Below are 17875 nucleotides of genomic sequence, written 5' to 3'. Positions count from 1 at the left end.
GGTCAAGCAGCAGGTTCGATTTTGCTGCTGCCATTGCAAATGCAAAGTAAAGCGCTGGAGAGCTTAGCAAAGCTGTGGGGTTCCTGGAAGCTGGCTTGCTGAGAAAGGAGTTGCATGCCTTTTCTATTTCCTCATAGTGTAGGCCTGAGGCAATAAGTATCTTAGTGCCTCTATTTTTTAAAAGCCTCTTCTCATTTACAGATTACTGATCTGAGTTGCCCAAGTGTTGGTGCCATCTCAGTTTCCTTATACATTTTATCTAACTCAAAAGCCCAGAGCAGATGCTTGTTTGGGGAACAGACAAGCTCAAAAGCACAGGAGCCACCAAGACCTCCTGTATTTTCAGAGATAAAACCATAGTCACTGGATAGAGTGACACGGAGTTGAAGGGACCAAATTTCATCTTGTTTTGTCAATGCTTGAAGGTCTCCCCAGAAGACCTCACCCATTGCACTAATGCCCTGTATGGGCAAGGCCTGGGGACTCATACAAGGCCCTTTTGCCTTGCCCAAGCCCCAGTGAGGCAGCAGTGGGAATGAGATAAAACTATGCCAAACGGAAATGGTGCCAGGGGCTGATGGGGAGGGCAGGAGAGGAGAGGGGCAGACAGGACTGTGGAGGAGCAGAAGCAAGTCAGAGCTTTCTCTTGAGCTTGCGGCTGGCTCCGCCACCTCCGCTGCGCTCCCGCTTCTCCTTGCGGACGCAGAAGTACTTGGTGACCCGCTTGCGGCACTGCTCGCAGCGCACGGCGCAGCACCAGTGGAACTTGCAGTTGCAGCTGGACACCATCTCGGCCCGCCTCTCCTCTACTGCCAGCCCGCAGTCCCCACACAGCCGCCGGCAGCTCCGCTTCTCCCACTTGCTGAGCGCCTTGCCCCTCTTCAGGCACTCTCTGCCCTCTGTGCCCAGCAGCCCCAGTGTCTTGTTCTCCAGGCAGTAGTCAGGAGAGTCTTCCAAATGGACCAGTTCCTTCTTGGAGATGGAACTGAAGGTCTCAGCGATGGCACCCCGGCTGGCAGCGCTGTTCCCTGCTCCCTGCAGCAAGTCCACCTTCAGGGCTTTGTGGTACCTCTCCTTAAGGTAAGTGCCTACCTCCCGAAACTCGGGTAACTGCAGCCAGCAGGTCTGGGTGGTGCAGCTCCCCGACACACCATGGCATTTGCAAGTCCGCTTCATGGTCCCTTTCACTGCCTACAGGGTGAGCAGAGAGAGGGATTCAAGGAAAAAAGCCCAGAGGGATCATATCTGTACTGCAGTGCATGCAGAAACATGGCTGCAGGCCTGTGGAGGAGTTCAGCATCAACTCTCCCTGCACAGTACCCCTGAAGTGCACAGATTTGCTTTTCCACAGTGCTCCCTTCCTTGAACTGGGAGAAAGGGGGCTGTAGGAAGCCGTTAACACTGTAACACAGAAGCTTTGCTACCTTAGAGAGGACACCATTGTACTGCTGCCATCCCCCCCAGAAGCTGGTTCTTCTGGACATGTGTTTTTAGCCCCAGCAAATTGTGACTCTCACAGTGCATGTTCAGAGCCAATTTGGGATGCACTGTCAGTTCTGGAGGGAGAGAGGAGCTCACCTTTCTACCTGCCTCGTTGTTATGCAGGTTCATAGCAGCTCTGGCATCTTGTCCAGTCTCCAGGGCATCCACAAACTGCTTGGAAATGGCTTCCCCAAAGCCCACGTTATCGCTGCAGCCTCCCCACAGCCAGCCTTGTCCCCCTAAGAAAGGAGATGAGATGTGTGCTGTCAAAGAACCAGAAGGGGTGTCAGAAGTGATGGGAGGGAATGGAGGCTGTGGGGAAAATCCAGCCTTTCACCTTGCAATACTCCCAGATTCCCTCCCACTGAGTTAATGACATTTCTACTGAGGCCTGGGTAGTAAATGGCTCGGGCAGGCAGCAAAGGGATATGTCCTGTACAACAAATGCAGGGCTTTCCAGGCTTTCTACAGAGCAGGATTTAGAAGCTGTCACTTATCATGCATTAGCAGACATGCAGATAAGTCTTTGGGTCTTGAATCACCTCTCAAACCTTGACTTCAGCTGCTTCAGTGTGGCTTTCAAGGACAGCATCTTGCTAACTTGGATTAGCAAACTGGTGGAAGCATCCTGGTCAGAGGGAGCAGATTCCCCTCTGCCTGAAACAGCCCAAGCCTGACACATGAGTATCAAGGAGGCCCTGGTTTTGGCACACCCAGGATTCTGAGAGGATGTTTGGCATCTTAGAAGGGTCTGATTTTCTAGTTATCGTAAAGAAACAAGGGAGTCAGTACAGAACTGTGAAACTGCACAGAAATATGTGGAGGGTACTTTCCCTGAGGGGGAGCTGACTGGAAAAACATCATGCGTTTTTTTTCTTTTCATCCTAGAGAAAGATGCCAAATTATTCCTGAAGATGTGAAATCTGGAACATTCTGACCCTGACGTGCAACATTGGTACGTCTTGGGAGTTGTGGTTTAATGGCCTTGTGCCTCTCTGGAAAGGCCTGGTGCTTGCCTGGCCTTCCCAAGGGCATTGTGATCCCTTCTCCCAGGGAAAAGCAGGAGTGTTTCGTGGGAGGTGGGTAATTGCAGTGGATGATGCAGTCCAAGTTAAGAGCCGGGACCAAAGGAAGAATGAAAACCTTTCACCAACTTGGATTTAGTGCAATGGCTGGTGTAAACTGGAGGTCGCTCTGTTAGCTTCCACAGAGCTACTTTGGTTTGAACCAGGGAAAGCTCTGCTTGGAGCATTATTCCTGGGTGTGGGGACCAGGAAGGGGAAGTGTTTCTGCAGGCCTCAGTGGAGGAGAGAAGAGCTTCTCCTGCCACTTGGGATGAGTGAGCGGCAGCAGCTCATCTCTCCTTACCCAGCTGTCCATTGCGGGAGTCATCGCAGCCACAGTTGTCAAAATCCCCCAGGCTGCAGTTGCGGGTCAGCGTGTACATGACGCCTGCAGAGCTGATGGCATGGACAAAGGCTGTTTCTCGGTTTGCTGTCAAGGGGGAATACAAAGAGAGTAGATGTGCTAAAGGTTTCACAGCAAGGGCAGTGTTAGAAATTGCTCCTATCATGCTGGAGTCTGCACTGGACATCTGCAGTGGGGAAGATTTTGTGGGGTGGAGAAGAGGCCCTACATGTCAGATTAGCTTAGTTTGGGCTTGAACTGCATGAAGACAGAAGCTCCCAAATATGACCCAGAGAGACTCAAGCCATTTCAAAGGGTGTGGATGAGATAGCACCTGGCTGTGGGAGCTCAACAATGGCAATATGGCACAGACAGCCAAATGTCCCACACCTCTCACTAAAACACCCCTGATGGGAAGGGGTCCTTTCCAAGGATCAAAGAGCTCCTTCCCCACAGCCCCCTCGAGCCTCACCTTCTGCTGGAAGGGCTCTGGCCATACCTACCCACCAGGATAATTTTGTGAATCATCAGCTGAAATCACTAAGCCTTTGGCTTTCATTTAATACCAGCAAGGTGTGGATCTGAGCAGATAACCTTGACAGGAATGATTTAGGGACCTGCTTCTGGTCTCAGAGTGGGTCTTGTGCTGCAATTATCTCAAGGCCCCACTTTGAAACCTTTGTCCACCTCTGCCTGGTGCTCTGATCCCTTGTCTGCTGTCAGTCCCACCAGAGGCCTGAGGCTCTCCTCCACACCCAGGTCCTGCCTTTACAGAGCAGGTATGAACCCAGTCCAGCCTCAAACGTGAGTCTAGAGAGCCAGATATGCACTGAAATATTTCCTGGGACCTGCAAATAGGTAAAGAATGGGATAGAGTGACAATTACCACAGCCCCATGCCCTACAGTGGCCCAGGTCAGGGATGCTGGGTTTCTGCCTAGGATGATTCTGGTATCTGGAAGATGTAGGAAGAATTTTCTCCTGCCTCTTGGCCACAGCATAGCCACTGATGAACTCTTTCCTGCTTCCTTTAGCCTTATCCCTCTGCTTGCCACCCAGCCTGCCTGCGCTGGTTCTCAGCCTCCCTGGGATACCCTGGGACACCATCTAGGCACAGTGTGTCCAGCAGCCCATCTGCAGGTCAGGGGGATGCATCCTTGTGGGGAGGCAGTTGTGTGTGGTTTGGTCCTGCGTTAGCTGGGGTTCCGCAGGTCCAGAGACAAGGCTGCCTTGTCTTGGAGCTAGATCCCAGTGTGTCTGGGAGCTGATGGGCGAAGGGGTCTCCTGAAGAGATCCCTCTGGGGGATTCCTAGGAGAGGCACATCTCAGGTGGGGATGGGGAAGAAAAGGAGGTACTTGGGAAGAGAGGAGGGGCCATGGGCTCTAACCTGTAGCGAGGGGGTCCCAGTAGTGGTATCCAATGCTTTCCTTACCACTGCGCAGCCCACCGTGGCTGGAGAGCTGCAGTGCCCTCTCCGGGCAGTTCCAGCGGTCCCAGGCGAACTGAAACTTGCACTCCTCGATGCCACTCTGTGCCCCGGCTGCCACACTGCTGGAGTAGATGAGATAGGCCTAGGAGCAGAGCTGGGGGTCAGCACGGGGACGATGTGGATTTTCAACTGAAAGAAACCTGCATGCCATCTTACAAAGATAAGGCATACAGGGCTGAGGAGGTCTCCCAGGCTTGGCTTCCCTGGGAGGTGGTGTTCATGACCAGCAGCAGCAAACCAATTTCCTGCTGTGCTGGATCAGAACCTGAGCCTCCTGGGGGAGAAGGCTGAGCTCTTGGCTGTTAGCCACATTAGGAAATGTGCCAGCTAGTCTCTGCCGTGGGGAACTCCTTATCTCTCCACCATCAGAGGAAGTGGAACCTTCTGCTCGGAGATCAGGGAGCTCCAGGTCAGCAGATGCCTCAATCTGCCTTTTTCTTCTTCTTCACAGCCCCAGGGGGAGAGCTAGTGCTGTGGGGTAAGGTTGCTCCACAAGTGCATTGGGAGCTAGATGGGCCTGGAGGTGTCCCTGGGGAATAGCCAGAACAAAAACTGGGTAAATTTTACAACTGGTCCCAGCTAAGAAAAAAAGCCTCTGAAAGAGGAGCGCAAGGATGTGAGGGGTCAAAAATATGGAACAAAGTCCTGGCAATTCTAGTTGTGCTCCTTGAGGAAGTATGTTTTACAAAGCCTACAGAAAGTACTTCCAGCCGGATCAGTGTGGGCCTTGATGCCAACCTGATCCTCAGGAAGCAATCGAGGTTGGTGAGAGCCTTGGCTGGTGTCAATAGACAAATTGTCAAAATTTGCCCCACCCAGCTTAAAACAACTACAGGGCAGCATTGCTCAGGGCTGATGCAGCCCAAGGAGGTCACAAATTGCAGATCACGGTAGATCTTTCCTGGCCTTTCTCTGCCTTATTGCTGGAAACCTGGGAGTGAGGGGAGCTCTGGCCAAGGCTGGGTAGAGAGGAGTGGGAAGGAGGAGCCCCTCTTTCTCTCCTTCCCTCCCTGGGTTTAGTGGAATCAGGGACAGAGATCAAAGGGATTTCTCTTACCTTGGGGCCCGTCATCAGGAAATTATTCACTGACCTGGAAGACAGAGACAGTGTCAGCCGGGAGGGGGTGATGGCGGAGGGGCCTGGGGAATGCCAGGCATCCCAGGGCTCTCCTCTCACCGCCCCCACAGTCTGCCTGTCTCCTGGCTGCAGGAACCTCTGGTCTCTCCCTTATGTCCCCTTGCTGCTCCCTGAGGGACAGGACAGTGCTGTCTCCTTCCCCCCACCCTGCTCCCCTCAATCAGGCTGTACTGGGCTGCAGTTCCTTCACTGCTCCCTCCTTTTGCTTCCTCTGCTCAGCTACCCTTTGTGCCAATCCACCCATTATTTTAGTGCTTTCCTGTTCCCCTAGCCTTGCTTTTTACCTTACTTGACTGAACTCAGGGTAGCATTTTCCCCAGCCCCAGGAGCGGGACTGTGTGCTAGCACCATTCTCCCTGTGGGACCATTCTCAGGGAATGAGGACACCACTGAGCACACCGCTGCTCCTTTGCAATGTGTGTCCAGATGCATCTTTTCCCATCACAGTCCCTTGCCAGTTCTGTCCCTGTAGTGCCAGTTCTGACTGATCACACTCTCCTCTTGGTCAGGTTATGGTGATGGTTGAGCAGAAATATACACATCCTCCTCATCCTCCTCATCCTCCTGGACACTGTCCAAGGGACCCTGGGGGTTTGGGGTGGGTGGGAGGTCTTAAACCAAATTAAGCTTTCTTGTGTTCCCACTGAAGCTGTGGAGGAATCATCTCCAAGGGGCAGGCAGTGTGGCTTCTCTCCAACACTGTCCCCAGGGGATTGTGGAACTGATGCTGTCCAGTCTAGGTCTTTTTCCAGTACGAAAGACTGTTTCTGTGCAAATGGTTAGTCAGCATTAGGACTCCATATGGTGCAGTGACCACCTACAGAATCTGGAGAATGGCTGGGTGAATCCTGCTAAGCTGCGTTGTGGCAGAAAGGACTGACACTTTGAAAAAGCCCAAGAGCCTACTCCAAATATCCTGAGTCAGAAATGAAGTGAGAAAAGGGAGATGTCTCCTAAAAATACCTAATTCCAGTCCTTCCGGGTTTGTGAAATACCATGCATCACTATTTCTGGTGGATCTCTGGAGCATTTTCCCTGCTGGCACCCCTGCACTTCAGAGAAATGGGTGAGTGCTATTATCACCCAGAGAGGACCCTGAGGCCGGAGAGGAGGCATGAATGGATTAAGACCTTGCAGTAAGTTAGTGATTGGGAAAATGATATAGCATGCACTGATGGAAATTTGGCTCTTCATCTTCTTCTCAAGATGATATTCTGCTTCAAATGAGCCACAGGTATCCCCTGGTAAGGGAGAGAAAGTTACTGTCCTTTTGTGCTACAAATCCAGCACAGGCACTGTGGGGCACCCCAGGGTGGGCTCAAGCACAGGCAGAAAGCATGCACTGCTGTCCCAAGCTGAGGGTCACAGTGCAGCCCGGCCATAGACACAGGGACAGACAGGGTGGCAGGACTGGTGTCCAGACATCAGACACGTTAGAGATTGAGAGAAGATGTTGTCCTGCCCTGGAAAACCACTCGTGCAGTTAGTGAGCCTGTTTCACCTCCACGAGAATTGCGCACACAGAGATCTTTCCCAAAGTACACCACAAAAGGAGGTCTCCTTACTTTAGCTTGGTCAAAATCACAAGAAACTTGATCTTTGCTGTTACAGTTTAGACAGAGTTGAGAGGATGAGTTTGCAACATTTTGTTCTGGCAAGTCTAGCTTTCTTTTGTATTGGTTTGGGTTTTGTGGTTTTTTTGGTGAAAGTGTGTTTATATTGACCAAGCTTGCTTTGGGAAAGATTCCCCTGGGTCAAAACAGGAGTATGCTGTGCCAGGGCACTGTGGGAACAGCAGATTCTTTCCCTTTGTTCCAGGCTTGGGATTCAGACCCGGCAGTGCTCCAGCTCCTGTGGGTACTTTAGCACAAAGTTGATAGATGTTTTGCAGAGGAATTTTCCTTTGGAAGCTGCTTCTGCATTGTACAGCTAATTAAATATTTCCTGGGACTTGGAGAGACGGCATCTGTAGCCAAGTGATTAGAGCATCGGGTGACCTGAATCACACAGGGCCATGAACCTGGGGCTAATCAGACTGTGTAAGCTCCATGGGTCCCCATCCCAACGCAACTGGGTAGCAGCATGAACAAGTCATTTTTCCATCTGGTTTCCCTTCTGTCCTTTGCCTTGACCTTAAGTGCTTTGCTATGGGGACCACACTCAGGATGGTGTCAGTGTGAATCTGAGCCCCTGGTAGCAGCTGTGAGAAAACTCTGGTAAAGTGCTCCTGCATAGACAAGAGCTAGAAAATTACAAGTCCTCTCTTATCTTGCTTTTGTCACCAAAACAAGAGATATATCCTGTCTGCATTGCTTCCAGTGTGAGTAAGAAAACCCAAATTCACAGTGTATAGGAGGGATTTGCCTCAAACCCTTGGATTAGGAACATCCTAGTGCTTGTAAGGATGACTTTAGGAGGAGGACAGTAATCCACAAGTTCAGAGTTTGCAGCAAACCAGCTTGTTAGCGGGAGTCAATTGACATGACTGCATTGAAGCAGAGGATCTGTTCCTTCCAGGATAAACTTCAAAGTTCACAAAAAGGCCAAATTCAGGATATGCCAATTCTCTATCTGCAGCTGAGCAAATGATACAGTAGCAATTTCCCAGCAGGATATTCTAAACATTTTATAAAGTCAGAAACAGAAGGCATTTTGAAAACATTTGAGCTCTCAGATCAACAGGCAGGCATGCTGCTGGCTTCATTTGTAGGACTTAGACAAGTAAAGAATTCACAAAGATTCAAGTGTTTGGCACACTTAACACCCCAACATTTAACTCTTGCGGCTGCAAGTGCGTTCAGAAGGGAAGATAGGAGTGTCTTATGGCACAATTTTTCTTGTGTTGAGGGAGGAGGAAATAAAATAATGGTGGAGACAGAATCTGCGTACTCTGTCTTTGCTCTTATGATTTAGCTAAGAAATGCATCTCCATTCTGTATTCAGTCTCCAGTAAGGGCAGAGAGCAATTAAGCCATTACTTACACACATGTAGTGCAATAGTGACTATGTCTCTACAATCACCTCTGTGCTGCAAATAGGAATCACTACTAAATTCTCTTAATTTTTTTTTATTTGAGGTGGAATTTTTAAAAAGAAATTTTGTATTTCTACTAGATTTTCATTCCATTGTAAGGGAAAGCAGAATGTATTACTAAACTAAGTAGTTGCATTCACAGCTGGTGTTAACCAGCCCAATTCCCTTGACTTTGGTGATTTTTTGTATCACACATACGAAAAGAGACACTTGAAGTAACTTCTCTTCTCTGAGAAAGTTCACAAGGTTTTTAGCTGTGTAAACCCCTTTCTCTCCACCTTCAAACTCCAGCACAACATAGCACAGACTGAAGCGGAGGAGACTCAAAGCTCAGCAGGTCGAGAGAAAAGACCCCCGAATTCCTCTGCCCCCTCCCCAGGCTGTGCAGGGCCCTGGCCAGGGTATGCTGCTTTCCTCACCACAACTCTGTGTCTCCAGGTAAAAAGCAAATTTAGGGCAAGAGATTTTCATTCAATCCAGTATCAGGAAATTATCTCAAAGCTAATTAATATCTTTAGCAGGAGTTTTCTATCATAGTTTTATTGAATCTGAAAGCAAAGAACCCTGCCAAGCAGCTGTCCCATTATATTTTATACATATCAAATACTAATAAGCCTCTGATAATTCTATCTCAGTTACAGCTTTAACCAATAACAGCACCGCACTCGTCAGTTTAATATGCCCTAAGAGCCTTATCTAATCTCTCATTACAATTATTTCTGATAAATATCTGATACCTTACCACCCACTCAGGCTACTGTTATATTATTCTCACAGGAGAAGAGATTGGGCGGCTACTCCATAACATTTGGAACTTTGCTTCTTTTTTCTTCTTTTTTTTTCTATTTCATTATATTTATTTGGGGGAGGGGGGTTTGTTCCTAAGTGCAACCCTGACATTTTGATCACCTAGAAATACACCGATTGAATGGTTAGTTAAATCATAAAATCTAATCCACACTCAAAGAAATGAAGTGGCCATAGATATATATATATATATATATATATATATGTATATATATATTTGTTGTTTGATATTGCTCCCTGCCATGCTCCCACTCCCAATTCTTGTGATTAAATCCTATTAAAAAAAAAAAGAACTTCTTGTGTTTTAAGCTGTTGGATCAGATAAAGAAAACCAGTGCCAATTTCAAGCAGAATTATATTATGATTCCCACAAACTTGTCTTTTTTCTCCTCAAGAGTTAAGGGATAGTGTCTGCAAAATGATAATTTCAAATAAAGGTTGCAGTATTCCTTTCTCTCTGGAACTCATGACCTATGAGCAACATGCAGAGAGAAGCAGGGTTGTCTTGATCTATAAACTTTTCTCTTAGATAAAAGCTGCTGCGACACAGACAGGTAATTTAAACATCCAGCTTTGGACTGAAAATGTCTTGGATTTCCGTATTTAGCTCTACTTTGTGCACTGAATTTTCTCTCCTTTGAACTGTTTCTTTAAAATGTTGATTTTTTTTCTTTTAATTTATTCTAAACCTGTTTTTACTGAGGAAAGCAAGACACAGGAAGAGCAGAAAAATAACAATAAAATCAGCATGAGCTCTTGCCTAGCCTCTCTGTAGAACGTACATATTCCCCTTGTTCCAGAAGGGAGGTTTATCTTCAGTTTGCAACTTTATAGTATTTAGACATATACAAATTGTTGCACATTCTTTTTATGAAGGGAGTAGAAAATCTCTGAAAAAACATAAATTTCACTCCCAGACTAACATGAATGAGTTCCTATTTACTCTTTAGTTTCTCTTTCTGTAATTTTTATTTCTCTATCCATAGTAATGACCATAGAGATCTGCTATGGGGAAGGCAGGGGATTTTAGTAATTGAATGGAAAAAGACGTTCCTTGCCGTTAGAGATAAGTCTGTAATCCGCTAAGCAGATTCCCCAGGGCATCACAGCAACGGAGAATAAAGTTTGGGTACTCTGTAAAAATCACACAGGAAAAATACCTGCAGAGCCCATCTCCTTTTGGGAATGGGGCTGATATATCCCACAAGGAATAATAGGAGATTTGATGAAAGCATAATCTCTTTCTGTTCACCCTTATAGAAACTTTTTGGGAAATAAATACAACACCACTCTCAGGACAAAGCAAGAGGTCCACAGGGGATGACCACAGATTTGTGCACGGCAGAACTGTTCTGATGGGGCTCAGGTGGTTGGAAACCAAGCCGTAGCAATTTCCAAAAGCTTCTCCTAAGGAAATCTTAATATACGAATTTCGGACGTGTAATTCTGACCCTGTGTGTGCCAAGGAGCCTGGGTCTCAGGCTGCTCATCCAGAATGACAGTCCTGTGGATCTAAGTCACCCCTGCTGGCTCTGAGCTCTTAATCAGGGACTGTCCTCTTTGGGGAGCACAAGAGAAGCCCCACTTGATTTAATTAAGACAAGAGACACGCTGACTGGGAGCCTTTGGAAAAACAGAAGTCCCTGGCTCTTCCATTGGGTTATCTTCCCACTTGAAAGTGAGGAGTTAGGTCCTCAGCATCTATACTCCTCTGTTTTACCCCAGCTCAAGATTTGGCCATAGTTATTTTTGGGAGTTGCAGGGGAAAAAGGGGACTTTCATAGATCTAACCTCTCTGCCAGTGAGTGTGTAGGGACTTGGTTAAATATCTGATTCCATTAAAGACAGAACTGAACTAGGTGAGAAAGAGGGGACATTTAGGAAGGTGAAGAGGAATTCCCAGAGGGTATCTGGGAAGAGCACCTGCCTGTGACACAGACTGAGGTGCTCTTGATACTCACCAGGCATAGCAGGACTGGAAGAAGGGAGTGAGGAAGAAGATGCCCAGATAAGGGTCCATGTGAAATATAAAATCCAAATAAAGAGGGAGAAATGAAATTCTAAAAAAAAAAAAAAAATAAAAAGAAAAAAAAAAGAAACTTGGGTACCACCACTACCACCAGTGAAAAAAAAAAGAAACACAACTAAATTAGGGAAGGGATGGAGTTATTTTCCACCCGGCAGTCCTGGTGTGATGAAGAGGCGGATGCCTCCTGAATCCCACCTTCTGCAAAGGGTAACCAATCCTAAAGTAAGAGCTAAAGGGGGCTGGTGAAATGGAGCCGCAGAACTTCCTAAGAAGAGATTATCTACTTAATTAAAGATTTTTTTTCCCCTAAGTCCTTTAGCCAATCAGGACTCAAGTGCCAGAGAGAGATTGAACTGATGAAAAGAACACCCCAGGTTCCTCGAAGACAAATGCACCACGAAAGGGATAAGAGGGAGGGAAAAGGGGGGGAAAAAGAAAGGAAAAAAAAGAGAGAGAGAGAGAGGGATAAAGAAAGAGACAGCAAATCCCTTAAAGCAATCACTAAATTCAGTCTCTACCAGCACAGCCCTGGCTCTCCATCCCCCGCAAAGGCAACTGGAAGGGCTGCTTTTGGAGTGTCCTCTCCTCCTCCTGCCTTGGAGACACCACTGAGCTGGGGTGCACTGGATGCTCTTGGATGGGGGGATTGGGTTCAGGCTGTCTGCATCTGCTGCTTGGGTCACAGATATGTGATCATTGTCTCTGCCTCAGGCTCTCCCAGGAGTTTAAGGAGGATCAGGGCCAGTTCCTACTTCTATCTGCTTCTCCTTCATCATTGTGACCTGCTCTTTCTTCCCTCCTCCTATTTGCATCAGGCCAGGAGAAAGACCTCTGACTAAACCTTCCCATTCCCCTAATTTTTTGCTTTTGGCATTTCCTATAAAGTCCATGGGAGGGGGTCTTTGGCTTGGGAGGGTTAGCAGTCTCTCACTGAGGGCTTATCCGAGGCCAACAGCTGCTGAAGCTACTTAGAAATTCATCCAGCCTGTGGCGGCTGGCCATGTGGGATATCCCATTTTCCGTCCCAGCACCCACCACAGACACCCTGACTGGCCCTCGATCAACGTGACTAGTTTTACCACCATGTCCCAAAGCTATAGGAAGATTTCCACACTACACAGTTGAATTTTGTGCTGTGGACGTGATCAGCCAAAACATGGGCTGAGATCAGTGAAACTCATTTCCTCCAGGGCACAGGTGCCAAGCAGCAGGGCTGCATCCAGGCAGGATTTGAAGAGGACTGAGACCCTGTGGCTGAGCCCTCAGGCAGAGCTGGCTGGAGCCTGAGCTTTGCTTGGGGACACTTCAGGTGGATGAAAGTCCCTTCTGGGTTGCACAGTCTCAGGAAGGGCAACCTGCCCAGCAGAGATTTGCTCTCTGATGGACTTTGGCCATCTCACATTGAGTGCAGCTATGCACCATTCAGGGACCCCTGACCAGGCACAGCACACAGAACACTGCTGGCAAAATACTACCTTTGTCCAGAGCCCTACCCACCCAGCCAGGACAGCCCCTCATGCCAGGGGTGGCTGGGCAATTTGTGGGCACCCAGAGGAAGAGAAAATGCAGGTGCCAGCAATTTATCCCAGAGCCAGCTGTGCCCCCAGATGTGTCCTATTATGGCAAGACTGATGGTATTTCCACTCATTAAAGCTCCAGCTCCTGGGGCTGTGAGCATTTTTAAAACTAAGGTGATATGTATGCTGAGAAAAAGCTTGAAAGTTTGTCTAGTAGACGATAAAACCCCAGTAACTGAAGGGTGAGGGAAATGAGCCCTCTATTTATTCTTAATTTATTTTTTAAAACTACTATTTTAAATTATGAATTAGATTGAAACAAAATTTCAATGCTGTGATGTTTAGAACAGTTTAATGGCTTTGGTGGTCTAATTCAAGTAGTGGAGGTGGCTGTGCTCCCCCTTGCAGGTTGTTCTGGACTCACTATAGGGAGCAGCTGCAGAGGCTGATGCTGCCTCAGGAGAGCTGAGGGTCTGCCAAGGGGCTCATTCCCACTGGGACAGTGCTGGTGGTATGCAGGAGATGCCACCATCCTGCACTTGGCATCTGTTTCTGATGGTAGGAAGGTGAAGAATTTTCAGTTGTTTCTTGTAAGTCTCCAGCTGTCTGTTTCAGGACTCTTGAACTGGAGTTTTCACATTTTTCAGGTCCAGCAGCAGCATCATTTTGAAATCATGCAGCACTTCTGACGTTTCTTGACTACCTGAAAAGGAAGGACACCACTGGGTTAACTGGGGTGAGCTGTTTTTGTTACTCTTAGACAAATTAAGTAAGAGGATTGCAAAAAAGTAGGAAAAAATTAATAGTAGGTGGATCCAAAATAAACAGGCGCAATTAATTGTTTTCATTAACTGTTGCAAGAGGCAGCCCGGCCTTTCTCCAAGCTCACAGAAGCACCAGCAACTTTGGAAACATCAGCCTCCTCTGTCAACATCTAATTCTAATTAAATTCAATACTTGCTTTCCTGGAAACAAGCATGTTTTTCAAACCGAAGGAGCTGGAGGCAAAACCTAAAAGTGAAACTGTCCCAAACATGTTTCAAAGAATTTAATTACAGTTCTCAAAAGCTGTTGAAAAGATTCTATGAGCACTATCTAAAGAAACGGGATGCAAAACTGTTTTGTAATGTTCCTCAAATTTTGTTATTGTTACTGACAAAAGCTCTGTAAATTTACTAAATGGATGCAGAGAGCAATAAAATACATTTTATGGCCAGGACTGGTACTTTACCCCACTTGACCCACTGGCCAATGCAGATCTCTTCTGACCTTTGCACTGAGTACTGTAATGTGTGTTTGACTATTTGTTCACCTCCCAGAAACCCAGGCAGGGCTTGAGGACAACAGCAGATAGAGAACCTGCCACTATCTGCAGTAATTGCTTCCAGTCTGTTAAAAAAAAAAAAAACAAAAAAGCACACCAACAAAATTTTAATATATGTCTAGGTTTAATTTCCAGGGTACAGAGAAAATCTGAACTATCCTAAAAGAACTTGTACAAGTAATCACAAAAATCACAGAAAACATGAAAAATAAGGCTTCTAACTCCTCTACTGCCTTCCACCCTGGTACCAATGCAACTGATGGATAAGAAAAAAGAAGTTAAGAAATGGGGTAATAATTCCAAGTCTGGCTCACAGATATCTCAGAAATTTCTTGGTGTCAATGCAAAGTGCCCAAAGGACATATTTGCTAAAAAAAAAAAAGCCATTAAAAAGGTCAAGAAAGAATTCGAAGACTCTTATGTTAAAAGATATGTAAAGATATGCCCAGGCAGCACACAGAATTCAACACTGAAAGGGCTGAAATAGTCTCAAGAAGGTCTAACTTCCAGTGCAGTAAATGAATTTTAATTGATTTGACTGCAGCTTTGTCTTTTGGACCAGCTAAATGCAGCTTCAATAGTGTCTAAAGCTTGTGAAAACATACACCAGCACCCCAAGAAGGTGTCCGTGTTGCACACAATCCTGTACTGAACATGCCTGTGCTATGCTGCTTCTTCAGTCAAGTGGCTCCAGAAATAAAGCCAGATAAAGGCTGGGGAAATACAATAGCTTTCATGAGATTGACTTATATGCAATGGAAGCAAACATGGGATTTTTAGCATTTTGGCTCTGCAAAGGCAGGAAAGGTGCTGGTGTACCCAGAAGCCTCTCTGTTTGTTTTTGTGTTTAGCTACATCAGCCTGAGATTGGGCCATTAAAGATAGTATTGACACACCAGGACACGCTAACGGCTGAGTGAATTCTTTGCTGTAAGCTTGATTTTGTAACCTAATGTTGTTCCCTAACACATGGATGACGCACGCAGAGCAGCCTCCTGTGAGGTCTGTTTGTGCTTTACCAGTTTTGAAAGTACCCTCACATTTGTAGACTCTCCACAGGGCTCATGCAGGGACAGTTCAGTGGATCCTTGTCCACTGCAGTGAGCTGTGGGACAGCACACATCCATCACACATCTCAAAGGAAGTGACTTCTGCCCAACTGTGGAGAAGGCAGAAAGGTCAGAGATTTAGGCTGTTCTTCATTTGCTGGAGAAAAGTTTAAGGAAAATCACATCAGAAGGGTCAGAAATATTGCGATGGCTATGGAGGGCTGCTTCAGGGTTCAAGGCATGGACACCTACAAGGCATTTTCCATCTGCAGTGAAAGTGCCTCAGTGAAACAGCTTCCCCACTTTTCCCATTTTACAGGATGCAAAACTGAGGCCTAGTGCAAGCCAGACAGTGGTTTGGGGATAGATCCAGTGTCCTGCATCCTAGGATGACCCCAGCCTCCAGCTGACATTCAAGGCAGCCAGTTTCAAGGGAGAGATAAAGATCTTTAGGGAAACATTTGGTTTAGTCATGGTATGAGGACATTGCCTGTGCCCCACAGCAAGTGAGTTTAGGGCATTTCAAAATCTCCAATTCATTCTTACATGAGCAACAGTGATTCCTTTATCACATATTCTGTTACAGTACTAGAGGAATGGTCTTGCTGGGAAAATGACTTGCACAGACTTATGCTGTCTTGGCCAAAAAGAGTACTTCTTTTGACAGTTCAGAAAGTAAGTACATGGCTAGGGCATCTTTTTCCAGCACTCACAAACCAGGCAGCTGAGAGCTATGAGGGGGAAAGGGACAGAAGTTCTGAGAGGTGGGTATGGGATGAAAATAAAAGTGGGAAGGTGGTGTGCCACTAAAGGATAAACAAGATCAGCTTGGAGAGAAAGGACAGTGGGGGTGGGAGGGAAATTACATACAGCACACCAGGAAGGTATAATTAAGTTGAGCAGGACTGAGCAAGTGAAAGCACACTCCCGGCTGGCTGGCAGTTGGTGAGATAACCCCTGGAGCTGGGAGGGACCATACTGAGCTCTCAGGTCTAGCAACACACCCTGGCAGCTCACCAGCCACACTTCACTCCTGTCCCCATGCACTCCAAACGAAAGCCTGAGTTCCATGTGGAGTGGCATCTGCAGTGTTCCCCAGCATGGCCCTTTGGGGACCAGGAGCCCAGGCTGCATGCTACTGCTCATCCTGGACACTGCCACCATCCTTCAGAGAGCCTTGCTGGGGCCACCACAGACAAGATCGGGGTTATGGGGGATAAATGTCACAGGCATCAGTGTGGGCAGCTCCACAAAAGGAGCCTCCCTTCAACACCCACGAGGGCTCTGTCTCTCAAGGTGGAAACATGCTTGGCCCTCCACATGAAATCTGGGACATGACAAAAAAAAAAAAAGGCAGAGGAATCCTTCTGTACTGGCCAGAAATATTAGTAGCTGGAAGAGGAAAGTGCTATGGATTTGCCAGGTATGTAGAGCTCTGTGGACCGGAGGATAAGGCAGGTAAAGCAGGAAGATGGTTCAGCAGCATGGTGTCAGTAATTGGTAGTTCGGGTCTTTGGCTGACCTGAGGAACCCAAGAAAAACCTACATGGGACCTGCTTAAATGGGTCCAGTGTTGTACCAGAGAGAGACATTTTGTTGCCCCTTCAGGCTCCCAGTGCTCCCCTCAACATTATTATGTTCAGGAATATTTGTAAACAAAACTGCATTTTGAACTGTAAGAATTAAGCATTAATAAGACTGCCCAGTGACATGCTTCAGACTTCTTTAGCTGAAACTGTTCACAAGCTCTGCAAGAGCCCTAGATTACTCCACCTAACTCACGACTGGATCTCCTTCACCCAAATCAGTTTGCTCGGCTCTAGTGCAGAAAGACTGACTGGTTTGGAGTCCCTTTTGTGAGGCTGACAGGAGGAGGTTTAGCTGAGGGGTTTGTCCAACCCTGTGATCTTTTTCATCTCTAATTTGCTATGCGGTCTAATGACCGTGCGGCGGCATACACAGCTCTGGGTTACCCTGTAATTTGTCCCTCTGTCGAGCCAGCCTGCCATGTCGAAGCCAGCAGATGGTGCTCCCAGCTTGGCCGGCGGCCGGGCTGCAGCTCAGTGCTGCTGTGGAAGAGCATCCCTAGATTGCAGGGGTGCAGGGAAATGCTGCTGTGCTAAACATGGCCATGTCCAGCACAGACAACGGGCTCTGCACAAGACCCAAGCTTAAAAATTCTCCTTTCTTCCTCCCTGTTTCTCCAGGCCAAGTATCTTGAGGCCTCAGAGTCGGTAAAGTCCAAAGATGATTCTGACTGGTTGTGTCACAGCAGCTGTGTGGAGCTGCTGGTGGCTGTGCCCCTGGGTAGATGTCAGCAGTGCCCTGGTGTGAGCTCTCTGCCACACAGTGCCATGGTGCAGCCATATGGCACACTTCCCAGCCATTCACTGTGGTAGCCCATGAGACTCCTACCGACACCTTCCTGCTCAGGAAGGAGCACATGCTCAACAACTCTCAGTGGAGAGATGGATATAAGGCTGTCAGTAGTATGCACAGATCTGTATCCACACTTTCTCACTGGTGTGCCCCCTAACAGGTCCTGGGACAAACCCCAAGGCCAGGGACTGGCAAATCTGGCTCAGCTCTGTGCCTTTCA

General features: G+C 47.4%; 1 protein-coding gene across 1 annotated transcript; it reads right to left on the bottom strand.

The window, feature by feature from the left end:
• Positions 1 to 71: 71 nt before the first annotated feature.
• On the bottom strand, positions 72 to 11377 carry WNT8B (Wnt family member 8B). Its single transcript, XM_085064522.1, has 6 exons — positions 11319 to 11377; positions 5436 to 5469; positions 4322 to 4460; positions 2851 to 2976; positions 1579 to 1721; positions 72 to 1191 (listed from the first exon to the last, which is right to left on the bottom strand). The coding sequence occupies exons 1-6, from the start codon at positions 11375 to 11377 to the stop codon at positions 634 to 636; spliced, it is 1059 nt and encodes a 352-aa protein (XP_084920648.1). The 3' UTR covers positions 72 to 633.
• Positions 11378 to 17875: the final 6498 nt, after the last annotated feature.

The sequence above is a fragment of the Lichenostomus cassidix genome, chromosome 6 (assembly GCF_008360975.1).
Source record: "Lichenostomus cassidix isolate B80296 chromosome 6, HeHo_3.0, whole genome shotgun sequence".
Taxonomy (NCBI): Eukaryota; Metazoa; Chordata; class Aves; order Passeriformes; family Meliphagidae; genus Lichenostomus; species Lichenostomus cassidix.
This window is presented reverse-complemented; position numbering and strand designations above follow the sequence as displayed.

Excerpts from the sequence above, each read along its gene's own strand:
- WNT8B (XM_085064522.1), bottom strand. The coding sequence starts at position 11,377 with ATGGACCCTTATCTGGGCATCTTCTTCCTCACTCCCTTCTTCCAGTCC. Across the intron at positions 4,461-5,435 it reads TCCTGATGACGGGCCCCAAG|GCCTATCTCATCTACTCCAG; the intron begins GTAAGAGAAATC and ends CTCTGCTCCTAG. Across the intron at positions 1,192-1,578 it reads ACAACGAGGCAGGTAGAAAG|GCAGTGAAAGGGACCATGAA; the intron begins GTGAGCTCCTCT and ends CTCACCCTGTAG.